Here is a 20,889-nt window from a genome sequence, read left to right as displayed (position 1 = left end):
GAATATTATATTAACTTGGGCAAATTCTTTGGATAACAGTGATATGGGGGAAATTGATTTAGTGGCAAAGCTTGATTTAGGAAACAAATTCAGTATTTTTTATTGTTTATAAAATGTGTAGTTGTATCGTTTCTGAAAATTATCCTACTTACCATCTAAGTTATGGAAACTAAATTAAGTTAGCAGTAATACTTTATTTTGTACAGAAATCGATTTGATTTGATTCTCTTTATTTAAATAGTTTTAAAGGGGAAGGGAGAGGAGCCAGAGGTAGAAAAAGAATGTAGTAGAGAAATATTTAACAGGCATACTTGGACTTTTAGAATTAGCTTAATTTTTAGGAATTAGACTCAGACCCAACTTTGTTGACATCTCTGCTGCTCCTCCCTCTTACCTACCTGTTGACTTTTTCTGAGCCAATTTTACCACTTACAAAATGGAATGATTATAGCACCTACTTAATCAATGAGAGTTCTGGAAGGAAACAAGATACACTCAGCTGGAATTTGAAGATAATTTAATGAGGGAACTATTTAGAGAGGTGTGGGTAGGATTAAGGGAAACAATGAGGGATGTTGAAGAATTCAACTAGGGGACTAGCAACAGCAGAAAGCTTTTGCCTGGCAGTACTGACATTGGCCAAGGTCATCTGAGAGAGGGTTAGGGAACACAGCAGAGCAGAGAAAGGAAGAAAGGATGCGGGAAGGCTGTATGGCAGACACTGAACATCCTACCTTATAAAGTTGTGAAACAATGACTTACGTCTATGACACGGTAACAGCTCCATAAAGGGTAGCATTTTATGTTTTTAAAAAAATTAGGTATGTATGGAAGGGTGAGAAAGGGAAAGAGAGAATGAGATTTTCTGATCCTTCAAAATATAAGTATTGCTGAAAACAGAACTAACGTGGAGGTTAATTGGAAAGTTTTAGGAAGGAAAAAATAGTGGGAGGTTGGAAAAGAGGAAATTGTAAGTCATATCAAGTGTTCTCACTTAATGCTTATGCAGTACTTTTATCAGAATGTGTGATATTAAAGGTAAAAGATCTAGGGGGGAAATTATATACTATGAACCTCGTATCCATATCTCTTAATGGAGAATATAGAGTTTCTGGGAGGTGTTGAGGGAGCAGAGAGGAATTTAGCCAGTACAGAAAATGGATTCTGTATAAGCTATGAAATAATATTGACCATGTTTAAGTTGATCAGTGCTCTGATCTTCCTTACATTCCTTTACCATCTTGCTTTGAAATATACTGAGATTTTTTTTTCTTTGTGTGTGTGCGCACACGCATTTTGAGAATTTTTTTGTTCTTAAAAACTTAAAAGGAAAAGGTAGGTTCTATCAAATGCCCTATGGAGGAAGCTCAGTACTTTATTTGGATACTTGAGTATTTGCTGACTTACCTGTTTTTAGTAAAAAGCCATATGTGCATGTTAATCTTAAAACCCTATGAATATTCCTAAGGTCTTACTTCATTTGAGGGATAGGAGAATGGAAGAAGGCAAAAATAATCCATCAGGGAGAGGAAGTCCTTATCCACTTGATAAATATGAGTTTCTTTCTCTTACAAAGGTACCTCCCTCTGCAGGATATCATGTGTATGGAATGTCTTTCCCGGAAGTTGAAGGAAGCAGTGACCCTGTATCTGAGAGTTGTGAGGGTTGTGGATCTCTGTGCTGGGCGGTGGTGGGAATACATGCCAAGTGGTAAGTGGATTTAACTTGTAAAGTTAGTTTCCTACTGGAAACTAACAATAATTATGTTTCCATCAAAGGTTATTTGTTGTCATCAAATGTTACTTGTTGTCTTGAGATAGGCAATTGGAATCACCTTGTAGGTAGGGAGGCAGGGTTTTATCTAAATTATTTAGGTTGGATTAATTTGATAAAATGCATTTTACCTGATGCTTCACTGTCTTAGACGTCTGTTTTCCTTTCCTGCTCCCTCAAGAAACTCCATCAGCCTATTCCACAAATATATGATTAAAGAATACTGATTGAGCCTTTTATTAGCTAAATATATGTTTATCACATTAGATGAAGTGTCCTTTGTTTTACGATGCAGTTTTTCAAAGTTTTCCTGTACTCCTCATGGTGCCCTCTGGTTAAACAGATAATTACAAGTTTTGTAAAGCTGCTCCAATAGGCCACAGGAATTGTACTTCTGGGACTTGAATTTCTTTAGCACTTTTAAAAGGCCTATACTAGGTCTTGGATATTTTCCAATAAGGCATTGGCATTGCAAGTAAAGAACTCAGAGCTAGTAGCCTAACCTCAACAAATGGACCTCAGATAAAGAGATCATAAAAAAAGAAAGTTGATGACTGTTTAAGCAGAACATACCTGAAAGGGAAGCATTATAATTAAGGGCCCATCAGGCTTTTTTTTTTCTTTCTTTCAGTTAACACCACTCCATTAACTAATGCCCTTTGGTTACTGTTGTTTAGCAATTTTAAATCTTTTTCAACCACCTTTCATCAAAGTATCCAGATCCTGGTATTTTGAAAATGTGACAGGGCTGGGTTTGGGGGAGTCTTAGTGGATGTGAAGAGCTGAGGAGACAGTTGTCTTGTTCTATCCTACTATGTGGAACAAGACACACTACCTCTGGAACATTAGAATATTGTACAGCTTGGAGAACCATATCCTTTCAAGGGGGTCTTCAGTTAACTGGTAACTCTTATCAGTTGGCCAGAGTTTGTTAACAATAGTATATACATTTTTTGCAAAGCAGAGATCTAAGGCTAGAACTTAGCTTGGTGGAAGGCAAACCATAATTGTCTTTAAATACTTGAAAGAAACCATCCTGAGGAAAAAACATTCATGTTACTCTGGAGACTGATCATTTATAACAGAAAAGAAAAAAATGAGGGCAGTGTGAAAATGACTGCCATTCCTTATATTATGCTTGCTTTAGTGGAGGTTAGGCCAGCAGGAATTCTGAAGATGGGGTCGATGTACTATATAAAGCAGCATAGGAGATTTCCCATTTGATGCAGTTTTAGAATAATTTGTATGCACATTGGTGACTTCATTTGGACTGTGATAAGTATCTGTGAGTCTAAGCCTTTCCATCCCTGCAATGAATATAAAAAGAGAGTCAAAGCAGCAGTCTCTAGCCTGGAATTAGATCTCACTAACTGCTTACTAATGCCATCCTGGCCTATTCTCTGGAGTTTAAACCCTGATTCTCTATATGATAATGCTAACTAAGGTTTTTATATAGTACATTATGGTTTACATATGCGATCTCATTGAATGTCACTAATATGAACTGTTGTAATTAGAGAGACCAAAACATTTCTGAGGTCCCTTCTTACTCTTTAGTTTTGTGATTCTAAAGTTAACATTTATCATCTGGACTAGCCCTGTACAAGTAGAGCAACTTTTGAAAACTTTAGTATATAATACTTAGTGAATTGGAGCTTCGTTTTATTCTTGAGAGTTAATATTTTTATTTTTCATCAGTGAGCATGCAGTTGGCTTTCTGACAGCCTACATTAAAAACAAAAGTCCTGTCCTGGCCAGTTTGGCTCAGCGGTTAGAGCGTCGGCCTGTGGTCTGGAGAGACCCGGGTTCGGTTCCCGCTAGGGGCATGTACTTCGGTTGCAGTTTGTCCCCGGCCATGGTTGGTCGTGTGGGTGGCAGCCACTCGATGTGTTCCTTTCACATCGATGTTTCTCTCTCTCTCTGTTCCCCTCTCTCCCTCCCACTCTACCTGAACAAAATGGAAAAATGTCCTCGGGTGAGGATAAAAAAAAAAAAAAAACAAAAACAAAACAAAACAAAAAAAAAGTCCTATATAATAAAGTATCACCTATACGAGACTTGTTCACTGCTTACCTCACCAACAGTTCTGCTGTGGAAACAGCCTGCCTCCCTCTGGTCCCATCTGGTTGATACTGCTATGGGGCATGCCTGGCCTCGCAGATAAACAGTCCTCTGTCAGCTCAGCATCCTCGCAGTTTGGATCACTTACCTTCTCTTCAATAACTTGCATCTGTCTGTCTTTTGAAAAGAATGAATTGTCTAAAACAGCGATTTTCAATCAGTGTGCCGCAGACTTTTTAAAACATGCAGTCGCTGACTAGTTAGGAGCACTAACCTCTTTTCCCTTAGATTGTCAGATTAAAAAAATGACAACAGCAATACAATAATAGCGGTCAGTGTGAAGGTCCTGTCTTGAACCATAAATATATAGGTCATATAATAGAGTTGCATCTTATTGGTCACATTGCATAATAAGGTTGCGTATGATTGGTTAATTCTTGGTAGCAGAAATTCTTATATACAGTATAGGCATTTGATTTTTTTTTTTTTTTTTTTTTAAGTCACTTTGGAGCAGAAAGGGTAGGTACTTTTTTAAAAATCCATCAAATTATACTTTTTTTTTGTCAGATTGGCAAAAAATATATTTTTTGGTGTGCTACAGAATTTTGGTAATTAGTTTATGTGTGCCATGAGATGAAAAAGGTTGAAAACCGCTGGTCTAAAATGTCTAGGGATTGATAGTTAAACACAGGACAGAGTAGTTATTAGGAAATGGTTAGACTAAGAGAACCTAGATTGGGATGGGATTTAGGTAAGAACTGAGCTTTCCGAAGGTAAGTATCGTATCTTACCACTTTTTTTAGTTGCATGCTCTGTAGAGCCCTTGAGGTTTTACCAGAGAGTACTTTTGGGGGAAGAGGAAAGTACCTAGGAAATGCTGGCAAACAGAAAAAATGAACTTGGCTCTAATGTCTTTGAACTTCTCAGGCTTCACAGATTGCAGTTTTCTGACACTGTTGAAGAAGATGCCAGATGTCGAACAGCTATATGGCCTTCACCCTAGATACCTTGAGAGGCGGAGGGTACGGGGCCATGAAGCTTTTAGCATTCCAGGTGTTCTGGAAGCTTTGCAGGCATGCCCAAACTTAGTGGTGAGTGCATCTATTTGAACATTTGACATCAACTAATTGATGAAATAAAATCAAAAGAATGATAACACATGTTCACTCACATGAGATTTCATACATAGCAAACTTTTAAGTTCCACTGCATGCTTAATATCTTATGACACAGAAATAGAAGCTTTGAATGCTAAGTTTTTATGCTTGCTTTGGCATTATTTTCTAGGGTGTGGAGACTTCTCATTTGGAATTGGTAGAATCCATTTGGACATATATGCCGCATGTTCATATTTTGGGGAAATTTCGGAATCGTAATGGAGCATTTCCAATTCCTCCTGAAAATAAACTGAAAATTCCTATAGGAGCAAAAATTCAAACTTTACATTTAGTTGGTGAGTACATGTTTCTTGGGCCACTTGTGACTCCTTGAAATGCCACTTATCTCAATATTCACTGAAAGGAAATGGAGAATTTTAAAAATGGATCTGTTAATTGATGATGGCAAAAGATATGCTTGTGAGACTTGTATAAACATTTCCCTTTAAAGAGCTTGGGATGGGGGATGAGAGAAATACTGCTTCACAATCAGTCTATTCCCTTTTTGAAGACAGTTTGAGTAGTTTTTAAAGTTGTTGGGTTTTTTAATTTTGTTTGTTTTCAGTGAGCCAGAATCCTGCCATTGTTCTCTCATATCTACCTTTTGGTTCTAGCTCTACCCTCTAGAGCACTGTCCTTCAGTATAACTTTCTGGATGATGAAATGTCCTGTATGTGTACTGTCCTATATAGTATCTATCCAGTGTGGCTAGTGAGACAGAGGAATTGAATGTTTTATTTTATTTTCATTTATTAAATAGCCTCATGTAGCTAGTGGCTACTTTATAATACAGCTCAGCTGTAAAACATTACAGAATTTTAAAATTCTTATTACAAAGATTTTTTAATAAAAATTTTCATACACTAAACATCCTCATTATAGCTCTAAGGTACTTGTATCTTCTCTAAGCAGAAAGTGCTCCTATGTTCTTCAACCCAGAGCCAATGGAAAACTCTACCAGTTCTGTTTCCCTGAAAAATGGGGAGGAGATGATCTGAGTTCCTTATTTGTAATAGTCATGGTGTGCATTCTCTATCAAAAGATTCTCTGGTATTATGTCCCAATAATTTCAACTTAAGTAAATGGTAAGGGCAGATATTTTCTTAAATTTAATTTGTAGTCTTTTGCTTAGATTGCTGAAAGGAATTTGGGTTGCTCCTATTACTTTAGCCTGACATTTAATATTCATTTATTAAATATTTTACTTAAAATATACACATTGAGTATCTGCCGTGTTCCATGCATTATTCCAGATATATTGGGATGGTCTTGACCTGGAAATTTTTGAAACTGGGTCAAGTGGTGAAGGCAGAGCAGCAGGGATGATAGGAGTCAGTCTTAAATACGTTTTATGTGCACAATTATGGAAGAAGAGCAGAGCTCTCCAGCAGCCTTCCTTTACAAGATCAAGGACTGGTTCTGATGAAGGACTTGGGTATCTAGTTTGAAATTGGGTTTTTAGATAATAATGTAAAATCTGAAGTTATAAGCTCTGTACAGAGACTGCATTTTTATATCTTTATAGTTTCCATGATTCCTATCACAGTTCATTGAAAAAAATGTGTACTTGGTAAAGTTTTTTGAAATGCATTAGTTCACTTGATTAATTGAACAGTTTAACACTGTGATGGTGATACAGATGTGGGTAGGAAATTAATGAACATGCTGGGGAATACAGGTAATTGTGTCCTTTGTTTATAGAGTGGATTTGGGCAAAATGTAAATTGGGCATATGATATTACTGTCTTGTCTGGATCTGTCTCACCCTTGCTACCTTGGGTTTCCTAATTGGAACTACCACCATCATGGTAGATGCCATACATATCTTTCTGAATTCGAATCTTGAGTCTCACTCTGTACCTTATACTTCCTCTGTTTTTCTTTCTTTGGTCTCCTCCCCAGTTTTACTTCCCATCTGTTGCCATACAGTGTGTATGCATCGTTCAAAGTTAATGTTATCCTTGCTTATTTGTGAGACACCAGGTTAAGGAGTCATTCATACAGTAGAATTTAGCTTTCTGTAGAATTTAGCTTTTAAAGAACCAGTCATTCAAGGGCTTCTACTGAGTCAAGTTTAAAAGTTGCATTAAACTGGTTTAGCCAGCTGCTGCTTATGCAATGCCGTCACCCTGGACCCGTGGATTTCTCTCAGAGACGTGTCTCACTTCCTTGGCTGTTATCTTGCTTACAGTGTTTAGACTCTTGGGCAAGTTCCTCGAGCAGCTTCCTTCCACTTAGAATTTGCAGGTTACCTGTCTTTTTTCTTCTTCCATATTTCCTGACTTTTTCTCCCATAGATCCCTTCCCCTTTCTTCTAGACATGGTCCCCTGTGGGTATGATTCTTAGCTTCAAGCCACTCATGGATCACAGGTGTAAAATACCTTTATCAATTTGAAATATGAAAATAAATGACTGATAGGTTTCTTACTTTCTCAGCATCATGCTGACTGGCTCCTACCACACATCTTCAAATCCTTAAGATTCATACATTTGTAAAAAGAGCTTTAATCTCTGTGTCTGGGTATAAGTCAGAAACCATGGTATTTAAAGCCAGCCAGCCTGCTTTATGCTGAGAAATTAGTTTTCCCACTGGCAGGATAGTGGGCATTGGTAGAGAAATAGTAATTTTGTGTATTGTTTCTGTATCTTCTTAATGTTGCTTTTAATAACCTATTTTTATGTTATATCCACTGGGCAGATGTATCCTGGTAGGGTTTTAGAGTAATGAGAAAGTATTAATGTGTATAAAATATAGAAATACTGTAAATCCTGTCTTCCTATGTGCTTTTTCTCAAGAAATAAAAAAGTACTAGTCTGTTTATAGTTTGTTTAAATTGTTCTTTACAAGACTATTTTAAATGAGTCAAACTTGATAGACTTTAATTGGGAATTTGTTCTGATGGAAATATCCATGAAGGAAGGATACATTGTCAACTTGGAAAATACACTTACACTTATACACAGAATACAGAGTCTCTTGGTGATTTTCTTGTTTGTTCTTTTTTTGTGCATGTGTTTTAGGGGTGAATGTTCCTGAAATCCCTTGTATCCCAATGCTAAGGCACCTTTATATGAAGTGGGTAAGACTCACTAAACCACAGCCATTCAAAGACTTTCTTTGCATCAGCTTACGAACTTTCGTCATGAGGAACTGTGCAGGTAATGGGACATAGTTATGGGTGGAATCACACACATGCTGTTCTAAAAACAACCTAATGCCGACTCCACAGCTACATTCATGAACGAAATTATATTTTGCTACTTCTATACTATATGATTTGTAACTTACTCATGGAGATAAATATACTTTTTATTTTAAAGACTGTAGATACATGATTTATGTCTTAGCAAAAAAAAAAAAAAAAGGCGTCACCATGTATCTATGTATTTCTTATAGGCACTTTGACATTACTTTTTTTTATCCTCACTTGAGGACATTTTTACATTTATCTTCAGATAGAGCGGGAGGGAGAGAAGGAGTCAGAGAGACAGAAACATCAATGTGAGAGAGACACATCGAGTGGTTGCCATCCACACAACCCCAACCGGGGCTTGGGACAAAGTGCAACTGAGGTACATGCCCTTAGCAGGAAATGAACCCGTGACTCTCTGGTCCATGGGCTGACGCTCTAACTGCTGAGCCAAACTGGCCAGGGCATGATATTACTTTTTATAGGATTGTTTGAATAGATTTCTGTTTGCTTTCTTTGTCACTGGTTGCCTAATCATTCTGCATGTAAATAGGTTTCTGGTCTAATCTACTTTAAAACATAAAACATTGCTTTTATGATACTATTTTTCTGTTCGGAAACCTTCAGCGTCTCTGTTTCTCAAGAGTGTCTGGTGTGTACTATTCTGCTTTCAAGTTGATAATAACCAGGGCTCTTCATGATATCCTTGTTTCTGACTCCTTTCCAAGATACACCTTCCTTTATAGTCAGATCTGCCAATGCACTGTCTACGACCAAACCACCTTCACCTCAGTCTTTCCTTATTTGGTACCTATGGTGTGCTTGTCCTGAGTTACAGACTTCCTTCCTCCTCTTTATTTGTATACATCCTTCAAGTTCTTCCTCTTTCCACTTTCCTTCCTCTTCTCTCTCTTCTTTTTTATGCAGTATAGCAGATCTTATTTTTGTACTTGATATATCTGTCTTTTTATATTTTTATAATTTGCCATGCTAGTTTCATCTCCATGACAGTTGCAAGCTCTTTGATAGGACCATGTCTTTTGTGATCTTTTATAACATTAAATACAACATTCATTACATAGGGAGATGTTTAAGTGATTGAGCTATTTTCTTGAGTGAAGGGTCAAATTTTCAACTTGGCTTTTACTCCCTTAGTTATTTTGAGCTCAAAACTATTAAGACTAGGGAATTTATTTTAAAAAACCACTAAATATCTCGCCAATGTTACTGACAAATCCTATGCTAAGTAAGTATATGGTTAATGCTTTAATTTTAATAAGTGTAAATGGCAGAGAGCGTACTGCTTGGCTATCATTTTTCAACATAGAATTTATAATTTATTTCAGCTGCTGATTTGAAAATTTATCTTTAAAGCAGTTTATATCATTTCATTGAATTTTATTTTGCTTTTTCCCAGGTCCCACAAACTCCTTGAAATATGTCCCTTTAGTGACAGGCCTGGCCTCTGCCCGAAACTTGGAACATTTAGAAATGGTTAGAGTTCCTTTCCTTGGAGGTCTTATTCAACATGTAGTTGAAGACAGTTGGAGATCAGGTATTTGCTTCTTTTAGTTACTAAATATTTTTAAAATCAGTTTTTAAAAATCATTAAGCCATTATTCTCTTTTTAGTAATGGCACTTTTTATCTGGTGTATTTCATGGAGAGTAAGTAACCATGAGCACAGGCTAGTTTTCATTTCCATTTTATGCAATGTTAAATCTTCTTAAAATAGATAAAGTGATAAGGCGTGTTCTCTGGCTTGTTATTACTTAGTTAATACATCTGTTATATTCAGAATGTTTCTGAGAAATGGTAACAGGGATGTCTAATGCTCTTTGGTTTTAAGAGATGTTTTTTGACTTGGATACCTTAGGCCTACAGAACATCTCAGATATTAGTAACATAAATATCTAACATTTAATAATTTATAGTATATAGAATGTTTTCATGTTTATCACTTGGATATAGACTCATCCATTAGATGATGACTTTTAAAAGAAAAAACATTTTATTCTCTAAGTCCCTTAATTATATTTTAAATAATGATATATAATAGAATGCTCTCCATTTTAATCATCTTCTCATTGAAACTGAAACACCAAGTAATTTAGGTAGGTGATAATTAATAGTTGAGAACTGAAAATCTGACTTTGGATATTCAAAGTATAAATGGAAAATCATCAAATACCACTGGTAACAAATGCTATCATTAACAGTAATAATGATAACAGTACTTTAAGCCCAGCAGAAATGCATAGTGTTCACCAGGAGTGTGTTCTCAACTGTTTATAGTAACATTGTTCATAAAGCCCCAACATGTAAACTACCCAATTGCCTATCAGCAATAGCATGGAACATTAAAATGTAACATTCTTGCAGTGAAATACTGTGCAACAATGAGAATGAATCTCATAAACAAAATGTTTAGTAAAAGAGGCCAGACAAGAAAGCGTACATACTGTGTGATCTTATTTATGAGAATTTCAAAACAAATCGTCTTTTGTGAAATGCGTTGAGCTATATACATTAGTAATTTGTATACCATTTTTTGCTCTGTATTTATGAGTTTCAGAAATATGAGCCAAAACCAGTTGAAGTTAAAGTAGTACTGATATTGGAGGTTCAAACTTTGGCTAGAAAATGCCAAAGTTTACTATTCTCTCATGAGCTTCAGGCTTTCTGAAAATTCTTATTAGATAATTAAATAATTTGGACTGATTTTCAGATGCCATCGGAATGCCTTTTTAGAATGACATTATCTGTTTTCATCTTAGGAGATGACTAGTAGTCATAATTGATCTTGAGATATTATTCTGAATGGAAAAACAAACTTAGATTTACTTTTAAACAAATGTCATCCTAAAATGTGAATAAATGCTTTAATAAAAGTATTGCAGTCAAATGAAATGTCTTATATTTTGTTCCTTTAACTAGGTGGTTTTAGAAATTTGCACACCATTGTTTTGGGGGCTTGCAAAAATGCTCTTGAAGTAGACCTTGGTTACCTCATTATCACTGCTGCGCGTAGGTATGTTTCTTTTTCACCTGTGTCTTTCGTCTTACAATTATAGTTTTTCCTGTTTCACAAAAATTTAGGGGAATATGTGTGAGACGTTTGATCATGCCTTGTTCAGATTTAAAACATAGAGGAGTTGTTTAAATAGCAGCAGGGTTATCACTTAGTGGTAGTCTTATGTTATAACCGATGACCAGCTGAACTGCTCTTTCAGACCCAGCAGTCTCTGAAAGGGTGTGGTCTCATCAGAGAAAAGCAGACAACTCTCTGGAAGTGCCTGAGAGTCCAACAGACATCAGCATTGATACTCTGGTGCCTGCAGCCCTCAGGAAGCATTGTCTCAAGTTCAATGATCTTCTGAATCTGTTTTGTTAGTTGGAAATATTATTTGCTATTGAGAAATTAGTGTTTAAAATCAGCTTTTTCAGGTTCCTGACCTTATAACACCTCTGTTTTTAACACATTTTCGTATCTATGCCACATTTATTATCTCCTATGTTATCAAAAAGTCTACCTCTACTTTTACTTTCAAATTTTATTTAAATTGAATTAACCATTTTTAAAAATGTATTCAAAAACAGCTTTTCATCAGTAGAATATTAAAAATATAAATAAAACTGTTTCTAAGTTTAAGTAAGTAGGTATTGTTACCTACAGTAGAACTGTGTGTATTCTTTGTTAAAATGGGACTTAAGCCCTGGCCGGTTTGGCTCAGTGATTAGAGCGTCAGCCGGTGGTCCAGAGAGACCCGGGTTCAGTTCTCACTAAGGGCATGTGCCTTGGTTGCAGTTTGTCCCCGGCCCTGGTTGGTTCGTGTGGGAGGCGGCCACTCAATGTGTCCCTTTCACGTCGATGTTTCTCTCTCTCCCCCACTCTATCCGAACAAAAAATGAAAAAATGTCCTCGGGTGAGGATAAAAAAAAAAAAAAATGGGACTTAACAGTTAGCTTAGAAAAGATGTTGGAAAAATACCAGCACCAGATTCTTGCCTGACTTAATCAGGTGTAAGAAAGCACGGGGAAGGATCTAAGATTCTTCATTGTGTAATTCATTGTTATTCAAAAGAACTTCAGTGTACCACCTAAGATGTGCCCACAATTTGCAAAATGCCCCTTTAAAGGAAATATCTTTGATATTTTTCAATGGAGGGGAGACAAGTTGTTTGCATTTGACACTTCAGGAAGATAAACTTCTTTCAGAGCCTTAAATTAGGAAGAACTTTTGATTCTAGTTGCTTTTATTTTACTACAATGTGTATCTTTATTCATAGGTTACATGAAGTTCGGATCCAGCCTTCCCTAACCAAAGATGGCGTCTTTTCTGCCCTAAAAATGGCAGAGTTGGAGTTCCCCCAGTTTGAAACTCTTCATCTGGGATATGTAGATGAGTTTTTGCTGCAGAGTAAGACTTATCCCATTTTTTTATTCTCTGGAATTGCTATAGGGAACTGACTTGACAAACTGAAACCTGAATTAGGATGTTCCATATTTTTCTGAATATAAGACAACTTAAAATCTTAGGTGCTCTCACTTCTTGAAAATTTTTTTTAATTTAAACTTGAAGTGTCAGTGATTTTTTTTTTTCAATATTGCCTCTGATTTTAGCATATTATAGAAAATATAGTGATTATTAGTATACCAAAAAAAAAAAAATACTCCTTATCTACATTTGATATTGTCTCCACTTTGCTGCCCAAGTTTCTTTCCCATTCTGCTTCATTTTTTTCACAGAATGTCATCCTTGGTTCCATTTGTTGAATTTGATCTGCCACACTTCTTGAAGCTTTTGATGGTCCTCTCAGATGAGGTCCCATTCCCTGCCCATGCTCTTCATTTCCATAATAAGCCCGCTGGGGCTACTGGATTTCCCAGATAGTGTGAGCACATAATGGTCAGTATTCATTTAATGATGATTGCTGTTGGAAGGCTTGTTCACAGCATTTTCTGGAATGTATTTACAATGGGGAACTCAGCCTTTGGGTTTGAATGCATGTCAATTCATTATTCAGACTTTTTTCCCACATGACATTAGTCATACATGCAAGAACACCAGCATGTTTTTATTTTTGCAAGAGTTAGTTTCTTCCCCATGTAATTTGCAACAAGTCTTTCTTAAACTGTCACTGTCATTCCAGAGGGCATTTTTTTTCTTTGGATCTAATTTACGATGTAGAAGACCTTAGAAGGCTTCATTCCTCTGGTCAGGACAGTCCAGGTCAAACAGCATGACTGTTATCCCTTTTCATTTCTAATATATGTCATTATTAATAGTTATGTATTTTCACTTTTTCTTTGTTGCAGTTCTCATTAATGCAGGTGAAGGATTAAAACATCATATCAGCCATTTTAACACAGGAATCACTTTAATCTTTATAGCTTTGAAAAAGATCACCTTTACATCAACATAGCTTTAAAATGTTAAATTAATATAGTGATTTCTTATAAAATCATTGTGTAGTAAGTCCTTCCATAACGTTCTTGGAACTCTGGAGAAATAATGTTTGCATAATGAAACCAATTTTACCATAGGCTAATTGGTATATAAATAAGAGTAAAGTTCCTATGGTATCTCATCTGCGCTGTAATGAAAAATATTCTAGGACCTGTTATATTTGATATCAAGCTTTTCTGGTTTTGAATGAGATTGCTAACATTATCTTTCTACAATATCTGTGTAGTAACTTAACAACATTACTAGCTTGATAATTGGTATTCTTTCAATAATTGTGTTTTTTTGTTCTTCCCAAAAGCTCAAAACATCTGTTAGTTGTTCCATTTATTTATGCATTCATTAGTTGCTTTTTATATGTGCCCTGATTGGAGATCGAACCCACAACCTTGGCATATTGGGTCAGTGCTCTAACCAACTGAGATACCCAGCCAGGACATATTTCCCTATTGTGTTTCTTTCCCCTCACCCACATTTTCAAAGAAAAACATTTTACCTTTGACTACTATTATCTTACACTTATTAAAATAACTTGTTTCACAGTCTTTTTTATATTTAATCGTCCCTTAGCTTTGACCTTTTTATAAGCTATTCTTTTTTTCATATTTGCTACAGTTCCTCCATTTCTCTCACATAAGTGTTCTTCTCTGCTTCTCCAAAGGCAGCCTAGGATTCTCTGCATCAGAATAGGATCCAGATGCCTCTAGCCGACTATCTAGAGAGGGATGAGTGGTCACGATTCACACTCTTTCATTTAATCTGATGCTCAGTAATTTAGATTTTAAAGCATCTCTCCAGGAGGTGGGGGTGGCCCCTGGTAAAACTTGAGTCACTTTTTTGTTACAAAGAGTCTGGCAAAATATAAAATGGAAATATCACCTTTGTCCTTTATACATCTAGGGTAGAAGTGACAGACTGAGGAGATGGACATGGTAAAAAGCAGATGCTGTATATAAGGAATATAAAAAAAGGGACCAAGGATGCATATTTAGAGAGGGGTTCTTTGTTTACATAAAGTGATGATCTCAGAGCTTCCTATAAAGGTGACAGGGATGTAACACTGAAAACCAGAAGCAGTATAGAGTAATCTTTGGTGCTGAAGCTTTGGAGAGGGGCAGAGATGGACTTGAGTGAGGCCTTCCTATTGCTATCATAGGACCTTGAGCAAGTTACTTCTTTAGTCCATGTTTTCTCATTTGTTAAATGGTTTTATCTTCATTTAATAAATGAGAAAACAGGGAATTTTATTATTATAATCTGACATTTAGAAAGCATTCAGTAATGGTAGCTTTTAGCAGACCTATGAGCTGAATTAAAAAAGAAACAAAAATAAGTCCTCGTTTGATGTCCTCAAGGTCCTGAGGGAATGTGACAATCAAGAGACCCCAAGAGCAGGAACACGGTAGTAGTCTCAAAGAAATGAAATTAGGACATGGATTTCTCACGTTAGGCTGTTTATGCAGATAGCGCAGATAGAACAGGATCAGTTCAAGATATTTACCTGACTATAGGGAAAAGGTAAGTTTCAAGTCCAAAGTGCAAGAAAAAGCTTTTTTACCAGGAGGCTAATGCAAATTGTTCAGCTAAATTGTAAAAGATGGGTTAAGGTATAACCTGCAAGAAATGGCAGTAACTACCCAAAAAGGAGACTAGAGGAGAGAGACTGAACTATATGGAATGTGGAATTAGAAGAGTTTGGAGTAGATTGCTTGTTTTAAACATGTTCCGAATTGAATGTATAAATCTCTATAGTGTGCTGGGTGGTTTCACCAGGGCAATTGTGTTTCCTTTGTGCTTTCTGTTAACTCAATTACAAGGACTGAGAGAGATGTTTGAATTCCTTTATCCCCACCTCCCAGCCCTGTGCTGGACATTGAAAATGGAAATGTGAACTAGATACAGTTCCTTTTCCATCACATTGTTCATAGTCAAGTGGATCATCCTGGATAATAAAGGGCAGATAGATGGGGGAAACGATGCTAGGGGACAAGGGACGAGGTGTGATTTCCAATGGCATAAAGTAGAATGGAGGTTCCTTTTCTACTTATACACATCCCCCTAGTCTGTGACCAGACACTAGGCATTAAAGCTCCGTGTCAGAGAGAATGGGTGTGTTTGAGTTAGAAGTCCATCTCCTGGGGATAGATACAGATTTACTAACCAATACTGTGGGCTCTGAAAATGAATCTGAGTTCCCCAAGTGGGCCACACCCAACTCCATAAATTAGATCCTTACACTGTGAAAGAGTTAGACTTTTTAAGGTATTGATTTTCTTTTAAATAATAAAACTAAAACTTCACCATAAACATGAACTAATACAATCTATCTGTCAGTTTTGCTTTAAGAATTTTTGCTTTCTTTTTGCCTTTTCTAAACAATTGGAAGTAATTTTTCTATTAGCTGCCTCCCTTAACTTTTAATACAAATTTTTACTTTGCAAAATAACTACTACTGTTCATACGTTATACCTAACCAAAAATTATACCTGAACCTGAATCTGATGATGGACAGATGGCACAGAATGTTCATAGAGACTGACCATACTGGATGTTAAGATAAAGAATCGGCAATGTTCTATGACACTTAACCTTTAAAATAACAATAATAATAAAAATAATAATAATGGCCCTGGCCGGTTTGGCTCAGTGGTGGGAGTGTCGGCCTGCGGACCAGAGAGTCCCAGGTTCAGTTCCCGCTAGGGGCATGTACCAAAATGATAATAATAATAATAATAATAATCTATTTTTCTTTTTAGGCAGAATGGCTAATGCAGATCTGGTGAAGTATGGTTTGGCTGATGTGGTAGAAAATCCTGGCATTATCACCGATATAGGGATGAAGGCAGTCAATGAAGTTTTTTCCTGTATCAAATATCTGGCGATTTATAATTGCCCCCATCTACATAATCCATACAATTGGATCTCAGGTACAATAGCTTACATATGGCTATATTTTATGTCGAGATAATATGAATCTTTGTTTTCTGTGTGTGCTATGGATTGCATTCCTAATAGAAAATGTAGATATTTTATATGGATTGTTCATACAAGTTCTGGGAACCTTTGATAACTGAGGTAGAAGTATATTCAGTGCAACTTTGGACTCCTGACATTTTCTGCTTAGAAATTTGCACTGTACGTGTTATAGATTCTAATCTTTGTATATACTTTGGGCCAGGCACATACAACGAAACTTAGAAATTGCTGCTTGGGACATTATAGTTGTTTTCTCTGAATTACCTTCAAATGGCACATTATCTGAAAGGGCAAAGTGGGTATAGATAGATAAACTTTACTTAGGTGACATGTTAAATGTTAACTTGTAGTGAAATTTTTTTATCACCTTAAAATTCTAGGCTATTTCAGATCTCCCTTCCCCAGTGACTTTTGTACCTGATATTTTTCCTTTGTGGGGGGAGTTAATTTTTCTCCCTAAGAGAGTAATACTATTTCTTTCTTTAAAGGCCCCTTTTAATTATCTAAATTCTCGAACCTTTAAATAAATTCAGAACTAGAGCATTTTCACTGTGATATGCTCTTTAACCAAACCATGCCCTCTCACTTGCACCTGCAGAACAGCCTCATCTGCTCTCTGAGTCACTGCCCAGGGATACAGTAGCTCCTCACAGAGCCGTCTCCAGGCCTATTTGTGGGCTCTGGGGTCTCTGCTGAGATTCATCACTCATTAGAATGACTATTTCTCACCCACCAGAAGTGAAATTTATCCCTGGTCCAGCTGCACCATGAAGTTGTTGGGAAATACAAACTAGGTTGTAGGAGACATAGATCACTTTCAAAAAATAACATTTATTGGGTTTTTGATTTGTTTGTTTTCTTAAATACAGAAGAGTATAAAGAAGAAAACAAAAAATGGCCTATAATCCCATCACTCAGAACTCCTGTTCACACTTAAAAACTAAAAGTAATACATGCACTTGATAAACAATATCAAACAATACAGAAAGGTACAAAATGAAAAGTCTCCTCTTCTCAAAGGTAACCACCATCAACGGTTTCTTGTATATTCTCTGGACAGACTATTGTGTGCATATTGCAGCCTATACATGTATAGCATTGAAAATGAGTTATATATACAAAAGGATCCTGCTATGTATACGCTGTCCTATAGCTTGTCTTTTGTAACTAAGAATATTTTGAGGGCTTTCCAGATCAGCAAGCATATTCAGTTCTCCTTCATTTTTTTTTTTCTTTCTTTTTTTTTTTTGGTACATGCCCCTAGTGGGGAATAAACCTGGGACTCTGGTCCACAGGCCAACGCTCCAGCCACTGAGCCAAACCAGCCAGGGCATCCTTCATTTTTTTAATAGCTGCATAATGTTCTACTAAATGAATGCACCAGTATTTCTTTAGTGTCCTACTGTTGAATAAGTGTGTAGGTTGTTGAGTGGATCACATTTAAATCAAGGCTAACTTGATTACAAGTTAATGATTCCCAAGCTGTCTAGTTCTCACAATGAAGTTAGGTAATGAACATCATAGTTTATAGTCATCAAGTTTTAGAGATCATGAGATAAGAGAAAAATTGCTTAAAGAAACAGGATTTGAAAGTCTTTGTGACCTATAGCAAAATTTATCAGTAACAGAGAAAGTGTTGCTTAAGTTCTCTCTGGCCATTTCGTCAACAGACCACTCAAGATGGACACGATTGGTTGATATCAACTTAGTGCGGTGCCATGCTTTGAAGCTGGACTCCTTCGGCCAGTTTATTGAATTGTTGCCCAGCCTGGAGTTTATTTCACTGGACCAGATGTTTCGTGAACCACCCAAAGTAAATCACATTTGAGAGAGTTTTTGTTTGTTTATATTGGTACCCAAGGAAGAAAACAAAAGAAATGATTTGTGTCTTCCTAATAATGTACCTTTACAGTGTTATACTTGGACTTTTTACTAACAGCCTCAGTGAAGGCATAAAGGTCATAATCATGACATCTTTTTATTGTAAATGAGTATTAAGGGGTCTCTAGAAAAGGGAAAGAAAAAAGTAGGTGGAAAAACTGCCTCCGTCAGGTCTGTAAACTGAAGGTAAGGTAAGAGTGAAGGTAGAAATTGGAGCTAAGACAAACTATTACTCAGACTAATTAGTTGGGAGATTAAATTTCTAATCAGGAACTCAAAATATAATTAAGGAATAGGAATTTATTTGGAAATATTTTACTTTGCCGCTGTCTTTTTTATTTAGTTACATATCCTGGGAAATTTGAGATTGCCCAGTTGAACAAAGTTATTTTAAAACTGTTTAACAAATAAAATGTATAGTCTCACCATAAAAAAATAAATAATGCTTCAACTAAGTATGTTCTGTCTTGTCAGTTCTTAGTGGTCACATTCCCACTGTTGAAGCAGTGGGACTTGAAGTCAGAATACTGGGTTTCAAGTACCCGCTGTACCACTTAGGGGTCATGTGCTGTTGGCAGCTCTCTTTCCATGGTACATCTCATCTGTAAAGCAAGCACAATAACAATTTTATCTTGCTTGAAGTTTTGTGAGCCTTTAATGAAGTCCTGTATAAGTACATAAAAGCATTTCGTAAATAGAGTGCTATATAAACATTTTCTTATAGAGATGAAATGAAGGCATGTAAGCATGTGGTTTTGTCTTGTCTTAGGGCTGTGCTCGGGTTGGTCTTAGTGCAGGCACTGGAATTGGGGTGTCCTCGGCCCTTGTCAGCAACCAGAACTCCAACAACGACAATGATAACAATGCCCAGAATAATGCCAACATCCACGATAACAATCACCATCATCCAGATGACTCAGATGAGGAGAATGACTTCCGGCAGGATCTACAACCAGGAGAGCAGCAGTTTGCAGCCGACGGTAACCCAGATCTTTTGTGAGCTCCAGATAGAAATGATTTTTACTTTGAATCATACTTCTCTGACCTCTGACTCTATTCTGTCCTCCCGTCACCTCCACCCCTCTTCATTTCGTCACTTTACACATTGAGGTCCAAGTTGACAAAGTAAATGAAAGGGTGAATGAAATTTGCTTGTCTGCTTGCTTGTTTCAAGGTGTCCATGTAATGCCTCTTATCCACAGAATCTGTAAGAGTACTTACAGAGTAGGAAGGACTCATATACACCATGGGAATTAGGGCACGATGAGCCTAATAAAAGCCTGGCTTAATTGAGATTTAACTTTCAGGCTTTGAGCAAAAGAACATCTATTAACATCTCCCTGACCAATAGATAGGAGCATTGAGCTTGAATGTGGAAACCATTTTTGGACATCAGGAATACCAATGAGTAGTTGACATTGTGTTGGCCATCTTTCACCTACCCTTCATCGTTAAGCCTTTACAACCATCCAGCAAGTTAAGTACATAAACTATTAATAAAGACCTATTGGATTTCACTTATGTAATTATCTGTTCATCTTTAATATTGACTGAACACCTGCTATGTGTCAGCCTATGTTTTTAGGCTTCATCTACCCCTCTGTTGATGAGTGAGGATAGTGACATTATTTCCTTACAAAACTTCCACTTCCTCAGGTGATCCTTAAGAACTAGAGAAGGAATCTCTCCTAGCCATCTGTCTGTTGCCCCTTCACCCATTCTTGTGGGCACAGTAATGAATGAGAAACAGGGAGCCCTGATGGTATGTAACTGCTTTTAAAATGAAAGCATACTGTGTATAGAGCTTGACTTCCTTTAGGGTCACTCTTGAGTATGCAGGCCCTAATCTAGGAATCATCTGTAGGCATTGCCTTCCCTTTCCCACCTCACTCTCCACAGAAGTCTCCATTTTGGTTCTTGGAAGTCAACAGTGACTCGCTTACAAAAGCGAGTGGTCATTTCTCCACTCTGACCTTATTTGACATCTCAGCAGCATTTGTCATCTTTGCCCACTTCTACCTTCCTGAGATATTTTCTTCCCTTAGCATCTCCAAAGCCATATTTCCCTACTATCTCATTGGACACGCCTGCTCAGTTTCCTCTGCTTGCACCACTTCCTCTATTCCACGTTTCTTCTTAACTTGCTAAACGTTTTTATTACACGAGCTCATTCGGTCTCATGGCTTTCACACCAACTATATGCTGATGAATCCTAAACCTTTTTTGCCAGCCTTGATCTTCCTACTTTTTGAAATATTGCAGTTATATCTTGCTTCGTACTTTTTATTTCTGCATGAGTACTCTTAGGCATTTCAAGCCTAAAGCTAAATCTCTCCCCTGACTACACCCCCCTCCCCCAAAAGTTCACAGCCAGAAGGTGCTA

General features: G+C 36.8%; 1 protein-coding gene across 11 annotated transcripts in view; it reads left to right on the top strand.

The window, feature by feature from the left end:
• FBXO38 (F-box protein 38) overlaps positions 1-20,889 on the top strand; it is a 50,395-nt gene that overhangs the window by 9,845 nt on the left and 19,661 nt on the right. For all 11 annotated transcript variants that reach the window (XM_036241749.1, XM_036241745.1, XM_036241752.1 and 8 more), the window contains 10 exons: positions 1,577-1,710; positions 4,762-4,925; positions 5,122-5,287; positions 8,014-8,151; positions 9,601-9,738; positions 11,120-11,213; positions 12,472-12,602; positions 16,406-16,576; positions 18,296-18,438; positions 19,276-19,486. In XM_036241749.1, the coding sequence (XP_036097642.1) occupies positions 1,577-1,710; positions 4,762-4,925; positions 5,122-5,287; positions 8,014-8,151; positions 9,601-9,738; positions 11,120-11,213; positions 12,472-12,602; positions 16,406-16,576; positions 18,296-18,438; positions 19,276-19,486 (1,490 nt within the window). The remainder of the gene's footprint in view (positions 1-1,576; positions 1,711-4,761; positions 4,926-5,121; positions 5,288-8,013; positions 8,152-9,600; positions 9,739-11,119; positions 11,214-12,471; positions 12,603-16,405; positions 16,577-18,295; positions 18,439-19,275; positions 19,487-20,889) is intronic.

This window comes from Molossus molossus, unplaced genomic scaffold, assembly GCF_014108415.1.
Source record: "Molossus molossus isolate mMolMol1 unplaced genomic scaffold, mMolMol1.p scaffold_m16_p_4, whole genome shotgun sequence".
Taxonomy (NCBI): domain Eukaryota; kingdom Metazoa; phylum Chordata; class Mammalia; order Chiroptera; family Molossidae; genus Molossus; species Molossus molossus.
The sequence above is the reverse complement of the archived record's forward strand: the minus strand, read 5'-3'. Positions and strand labels throughout refer to the sequence as shown.